General features: G+C 34.6%; 1 protein-coding gene across 1 annotated transcript; it reads left to right on the plus strand.

Moving 5' to 3' along the window:
- The first annotated feature begins 2,507 nt into the window (after positions 1 to 2,507).
- On the plus strand, positions 2,508 to 6,388 carry LOC114263845 (putative caffeoyl-CoA O-methyltransferase At4g26220). Its single transcript, XM_028204421.2, has 5 exons — positions 2,508 to 2,783; positions 2,912 to 2,991; positions 4,309 to 4,453; positions 5,168 to 5,299; positions 5,784 to 6,388. Exons 1-5 carry the CDS (start codon positions 2,724 to 2,726, stop codon positions 6,072 to 6,074), a joined length of 708 nt encoding a protein of 235 aa, XP_028060222.2. The 5' UTR covers positions 2,508 to 2,723; the 3' UTR covers positions 6,075 to 6,388.
- Positions 6,389 to 7,564: the final 1,176 nt, after the last annotated feature.

Consider the following 7,564-nt stretch of genomic DNA (forward strand, 5'->3'; position numbering starts at 1 on the left):
TGAGATGCACCGGATAATTTCTCCGGTCAACGGCTGAGTCAACGGCACAGGCGGCGCGGTCAACGGCGGCTTGACGGCTGGTCAACGCGGCTTGGTCAGCGGCTCAGGCTGACTGGGCTGACACGTGGCTGACACGTGGCCTGTCAGTCGGACATGGGGCGCTGACATAGCGGATGACGTGGCGCTGACACGGTGCTGGCGTGGCGCTGACGTGGTGCCACGTGGCTCGTCTTCTTCCTGGAGACGCGCGTGTGGCGCGTGGGTGCGATTGGGATCACGCGCTGGAGCCTGCACGGCGCGTGTGGGCGCGTGCCACGACTGGGGCTCACGCTCCAACTTCCAGGGGCGCGTGAGGGCGCGTTGAAGCTCCTCTAGGCTCTGTTTTTGCTGTTCTGGACTCCTCTCGGGGAGTTCTTCCTCTTGGTATGGTCAAAAGTGGATTTTGAGCACTTCGAAATCTGGGCACTTTCGGGAAAAATTCGATTTTTCGCAACCCGAGCTCTGATACCAATTGTTGTGGATCGGGGGCACACCAGGGAACTCAAACAAGCAATAACACACAAGATTTAACGTGGTTCGGCAAGTCGCCTACGTCCACGGGCAGCGAATTCACTATATTGAACAAAATGGTAAGAATTACAATTCTCTCTGTAATTCTCTCTCTCTTTGCTCTCTAAGCTCACACCTCTCAGCTGTACATCTCAACTCTCCTTAGCTTCTCTATATATAGAGATTACAATGCAAGAGAAATTGAGCTGGCTGCCAGCCCATTTCGGTGGCTTTCCAGATTGAGGTTTCATGGCCTCATGGCCTCATGGCCAACTCACATGGCCTCATGGCTTCCCCACCATGTAACTGGCTGTTACTTTCCTTCACATGGCCAGAATCTGTAGCCAACTCAACAAATTTGATCATATGTTTATGAATGTCTAATTAACTTAATTTTTTTCATATATATTTTACTTAACAAACTTTATAATACAAACGGTTTAAATTAACGACATAAATTCATAATCATGCCAAGTCCTTGAAGGGATGCATTAGGCTTTTAAAGCAAGACTTGCATTTTAAACCCACTTTAAATTGGGTCGGTAGAGTGCACATTATGTGTGTATGAGTGGCAGCCAATGGAGTAAAAAAAAGACCTATAAAAGGCTTCCACGGTGACCCCTCTCTCTATTGCCCTCAAATTCTTTCATATCCACTAGTTGGATTGGACCCCTCGCCTCATTCCCCTAAACTTTCTTCATATTTTCATCATGTTGGGTTCTAGCTTGGGATAAATATATTATTTGTTCTCTATATTGTTGTACTCTAATTAAAATAAGTACAAATTTATTATCCTTCTCAATTGATACAATTATAAGGAGGTAAAGTAAGTGTTATAAACTTGTACTTAGGCACACAACTAATTAATGTGAATAAAATTTATTCCATAACATTACAACTTTTAATTCTTTCAAATGTTTTTTTTCAAAGCACATATATTTTATGTTTTGCTGTGACATGTGTTCATTTTCCAACAATGTCAAAAATGTTAATAAAAATATTATTTTTTAATTCGTTTCTTAAAATATTAAATTAAAAATATCATTTATAAGCTTCATTTTCGTAGTTAAATTTCACACAAAGGGTTAGCTTGAGATGTAGCTTTTTAAATAATTTTTTTTTGATTAAAATGTTTTTGTTGGCAAGATTGTAAGATATTAATTTATTAGTAAAATTAGATTATAATTAGTTGTTGTTTGACATTAGCTTTTTTAGTTGGTTTTTTTGTGTTGAGTCTTTTTTTAAGCCTCGTTTGGTTTGATTTTTTTGACTTTTGTGAGAAAAAAAAATACAATGATTATAGTTTGGATATGACATTTTGTCTTATTGACTTATATAATTAATTTTATTTTTTTTAATATTTTTTTAATTAAAAATCTAGAACCAAACGAAGGTTAAAAGAATTGTCGTTGTTCCATTATCTCACAGGTCTAATTAAATATTAGTTGAATAAATTTAATATTTTACCAAAAAAGTCACGCAAACAATTGTCAATTTTAGAAGTTGTTTGAGAATCGCTAAACAAATATATTTTTTAATTTTTTATAAAAAGATATATAAAAAAATAAAGAGTTAATATGATTAAAAAATAATAAAAAGATAAAAAAAAATATTAATATGGCACTATAATAAAAAGATATATATATATATATATATATTAATATGGGACTTCTCAAATAATCACTTTTGGTTTGGCAAGGGCTTATTGGGCTTTTTTGGCTCAATGAGCCATAAAAGACAAAATAGGCTCATGAGCCACAACAGACAAAACATCCCATCCAACCCTATAATCATTACACTCTTCTCTCACAAAAAAATCAAAAAAGTCAAAAAACTAAAAATCCTTCCCAAACTAAGCTTTTAAGCCCAGGCTCATATAGTCAAAAAAGCCAAAAAAACAAAAATTCAACCCACTTCCCAAATTCTAATTTTGACTAAAAAATAAAAGTTTTTTTTAATTTATTTTTTGATATTTTTCCAGAATTGAAAAAAGGCAATTGTGGAAATTAAAATTTGACAAAAAGCTGTTTATAGCTTGAAAAACACACTATGTGGTGTAAATGCAGCAAATCCTTTTTCTGATGCTGTTGTTCTTCTCTCTCTTTCTCTCTCTTCCCAGGAAAGATTGAAGGTCAGTCTGAGCAGTATTTTGGTGCAATCACAGAGACAGAGCAATGGCAAACAGAGTACCTGAGCCTAACCCTGTGGTCTTGCAAAGTGACCAATTGTATCAGGTGATTCCATTTCCAATCCCAATTTCTAATCAATCAACTTCCATGTTCTTCTCTCTGTCTCTCTCCTCATGATCTTTGAATTCCAGGGTGTTATTTTGATCTGATTTTCTATTTACAAAACTCTGCAGTATATACTGGAGACTAGTGTCTACCCACGAGAGTCAGAGCATCTCAAGCAGATCAGGGATGCCACTGCAACCCATCCAGCGTAACTAATTCTCTATCTCTATGTTTATGTATACTGGGACGGAACCAGAATTTTATTACTGGACGGCCAAAAGAAGAATAAAAATATATATGTATAATATGATATATAAATTATATATATATATATATGTAAAAAAAATTTAAATACCATGGGAAGTAATCTATGATACAATAAAGAAACTTTTTTGGTGCAAAACAATAAAAGAATGCAGAAGAATGATATATATATATATATATTAAAGTATTGTGATAAACAGTATAGTTCATACAAGCAGCAGGGGGTCATAGCCCCCATAGTCTCACTTAGATATTCACAAATTCAAACACTCAAACTGCAAATTGCTTGTTATGATTCTTTATTGTTTGAATTTATGAATTTGAAATGAAAGTATTTGATACTGTTTATTAGAATAGCTAAAATGTAGATTTACTAGTTTAAATATGAATTTTAACATATTGAATTTCAAAGCTTTGTACCATGGATTTGAAATAATGAAGGAAAATTGAAATCTTATCTCTTCAATCTCTGGGTTGGTTTGGATCGAGTGATTTGGTGAGAAATTATAAGAAATGAGTAAAAAGAGAATTTGTTTTCTTCTCGTGTTTGGTTTACAAGTTAAATGAGAAATTATGAAAAACTACGAGAAATGAAGAGAGAGGGAACTCTCTTATTTTATAGGTTTTATTTGTCAGCAAAAATAATGGTTGAGATTTGGTGAGAAATAAGCTGATTAGTTGCCTATTTTCTTATAATACCGAGGTTGTCTACTAAAGTACAAAGGAAGAAAAGGAAAATTTACTCATATTATGTCCCTAAATCACATGGGTGAACACTATAACTTCATTATTTGTAACTTTCATCACAAAAATCGTAACTTTTCTTACAATGCGCAAGTGTACATTGTCATATTTCCCAAAAATTTTAAAAAAATAAAAATTGATATCTGACATAACATAAGAAGCCACACAAGCTTGTACTCAGTTTTTTGTTTTGTCCAGCAATGGAAAACTCTTTCATGCTTAGGGACCAATTTGACTAGAGCTTAGTAGAGGACGATAAGTTATTGAACTTTCGAACCTGTCTTGTTCTCATGGTGGTTCTCTCCATCTAGTCATGGAGCAATTATTCATTGCCGGTCTAATTTTTCACCATCAATGGTGGCATTCACGTGACAGTGCTACAAAATCAATCTTAACCTTTCATTTATATGATTCCCACATGGGATGCACACAAATAAAAGGCTGAGATTAATTTGTGACATGAAGTAATTTTTGCTAGTTTTGATGACCTTGTTTTTGCCATTGTCTGTCATGGCAGGGCCTTCTTTGGTACAGCACCAGATGCAGGGCAATTAATGGCCATGCTCTTAAAGCTTGTGAATGCTAAAAAGACAATTGAAGTTGGAGTTTTTACTGGCTACTCTCTTCTTCTCACTGCTCTAACCATTCCTGATGATGGCCAGGTTCCTAGATCCATTCATCCTCATTCCTTTTAAAATTAAGGGTAGAAGGCAAATTACACTTTGTCCTGCTGCATTTCACTCCGAGTCTCACTTTTTCCTAACCTTTTAATTGTGACAGTCAAGTTGCATTGTGACTCAATTGTGAGTCTCCGTTTAAGAAACTTGCGAAAAATAGTGGCGTGCACATGATCGTCACATGGCTATCTTCCCTCTTCTTAACAATTGGGTCACAATGTGACTTCATTAGAAATACAAGGGGTTAAATGTGACAATTAAATGGTTAAAGGCCAGGTGAGAATTGGTGCTTAGTTCACTCCAAAAACAAAAAAAACTCTGTACACCCATCTTACATGAGTTTTTTCCCCATAAAATACAAGGGTCTTGATGCAGAAGGTGGCTGTAATGAGAAATAATTGAAATGTATTTAGAAGCTCCCTTGTCATTTTTTTAATAAAAAAATTAACAACAAACTACACTTTTCTTTCTTTGCACTTTACACTTAGTCTCACTTTGCCTTGACCTTTTAATTGTGATAGTCAAGTTGCAATGCAACCCAATTGTGAGTCTCCATTAAAGAAACTAATGTAAAATAGCCACGTGACAACTGCACATGATCATCACGTGGCTATTTTCCGTTTATCTTCTTAATGAAGTGCAGGGAAGCAAAGTACTCTAAAATTAATATCCATCTGTTGAATCAATACTTTGTTGCAGATTGTGGCTATTGATATAAACCGCGAGGCATATGAGATTGGGTTGCCAATTATCCAAAAAGCTGGTGTTGAACACAAAATTGACTTCATCCAGTCTCCAGCTCTACCGGTTCTTGATAAACTCTTAGAGGATGTAAGTACTGCCCATGAATGATCATCAGGTTTGGTTAGGAATACCTAACACCTAATCACGATCGGTGAAACATGAAACACGAAACACAAAAATTAATAAACACACAGGAAGATAAATCACATGAACACACAAAGAACATAAGGTTTATATGGTTCACCCCAAACTAGGGCTATGTCCATGATTACAGTGGTTTTCAATATGATCAAAAAGGTTACAAGAGATAGTAGCCTTCTCTCAATTATAAATACAAATAAAATTAGGTTGACAGGTCACAAGTGCAAAAATACTAGAAATAAATTTGGGGTTGATTGTTTAGAGCCCACCCAGTACTTACCAAGACCCACACTAACAGTTTTATCGTGCTTGAGTTGAAACTTGAAACTTATTTTCTTTTATTTTCATTTTGAATAATTTTCTACTCAATTTTGTCACTTCACATGAGTTCAATGTTGTTTTTTTTGTTTTGTTTTGGGCTTTGTTGCAGAAAGAAAATGAAGGGGCTTTTGACTTTGCTTTTGTTGATGCTGACAAAGGAAACTATTTAAACTACCATGAGAGGTTGATGAAACTGGTGAAGGTTGGGGGTTTGCTTGTCTATGATAACACCCTTTGGGGAGGAACTGTTGCTAAGCCTGAAGAGTCTGTTCCGGTTTACAAGAGACAGTGGAGGAAGGCTACGATTGAATTCAGCAAATCAATCACAGCCGATCATCGCGTTGAGATATCACATGTTCCATCTGGAGATGGGGTCATTATCTGCAGGCGCATCTGCTGAACTTTCACTGGTGGCATTGTGGTGGTGGTGTTGACGGAGGTGTTTGTTTTTGTTGTTGTTGGGGGTGGTGGTGGTAGTGGTCATGATGGTTATTAGTATAGACAAGTACTCTTTACATTTCACAATGGTTATCACAATTTTATGAAGTTTCCACAAAGTATGCCTGTGTTTTGCTTCTTTTTTTTTTTTAATGTGAAGAATTGGGTACCCCTTTCATGCCTCATTGAGTATTTTGGGATTAATGGAGATTTGGGCACTCCAACTTTGTATCCAATCATTTTCCATAATGGGTCATTGATCTTTGTTATACTTAATTATTTTTACTGGGACATCCAACATCCACTAAAATGTCACATATCACCACAATACTAACATTTATGATACACCGACATCTCTATCAAGGTCACATATTGGTTTCCAACACGTGTCAGATACGTTGGGAATATGTGAGAAATACAGTGTCCCTTATATGTATAATTTCTGATTTTTTTATTTTTTTTATTTTTACATAAAATTCATACAAAAAAACTTTACAAGAATAATGTGATAATGTCATTATTATAAATAAACTTATCTTCTTTGGTATTTTGTTTTGAAGCAAAAGATTCACAATGAGTCACATCATTATATATAAAAATTATGTATGAATTTTTTGTTTGTATAACATTACTCATAATTTGTTTTCAATGGAGCAGTATACCTAAGGTTAATGAGTTTGATGATAATAAATATTTAACATAAAATAAATATATAAATTTAAAAAAGTATGATATAATAAATTTATAAAATTATATATTTTGCACATCTCTCGTTGCGTGTTGTGTCCTATATTAATTTTTTTTTTTTAAAAAAAAAAAACTCTGTTTTTCATGTCTGTGTGCAAGTTTTTTAGACTAATATAATGTAATTCAATTTTGAATTTGTAAAGGAAAAAAAAAAGGTAAAGAGAATGTAGAAGTAAAAGAATATGAGTTCATTTTTTTGTTGGGTTGGTTAGGTAAATTAGAAAAGAAAATGAACAGTGTGTTGGATGATGAGACAAACATGACCCTATGGCTCTACCCTCAAAGAATGTGTTTTTTTTATCCTCACATAATTGAAATTGAATATTTACTTAATTTAATTGGACTTGGTGTGTATATGTGTAATCATATGAATTGTGATTTGCTACTCCCAGAGTAAATAATCACGGTGTGAATCAATTGAGCAAAATTTAGTTAGATGATACTTCTTCTTTATTTTGTTAATTTTTTAAATACTTATTGAGCCATGTTTAATCAGCTAAGCAGATCAAAATCACCATTACTTTATTTATTCTCAGGTACAGAGTATGTTTCCTCTTATCAGGTTAAAAACGATTCAAAATATTCTATATTTATTAAGGACGTATTGGTGCGCCATCTACTAAGACCCCCAAGTCAAAATGATGTCGCCAGTGATCAACCTAGAGGGCACTTGGTGGCGGACTCTAGGCACTTTGGACTTTGGAC

Source organism: Camellia sinensis, chromosome 13 (assembly GCF_055761805.1).
Source record: "Camellia sinensis isolate YWXY chromosome 13, ASM5576180v1, whole genome shotgun sequence".
NCBI classification, from domain to species: domain Eukaryota; kingdom Viridiplantae; phylum Streptophyta; class Magnoliopsida; order Ericales; family Theaceae; genus Camellia; species Camellia sinensis.

Bases quoted from the DNA above. Each gene is read 5' to 3' on its own strand.
- LOC114263845 (XM_028204421.2), top strand. From the start codon at position 2,724: ATGGCAAACAGAGTACCTGAGCCTAACCCTGTGGTCTTGCAAAGTGAC. The intron at 2,992-4,308 runs GTAACTAATTCT...CTGTCATGGCAG, and splicing joins GCCACTGCAACCCATCCAGC to GGCCTTCTTTGGTACAGCAC. The intron at 5,300-5,783 runs GTAAGTACTGCC...GCTTTGTTGCAG, and splicing joins TTGATAAACTCTTAGAGGAT to AAAGAAAATGAAGGGGCTTT.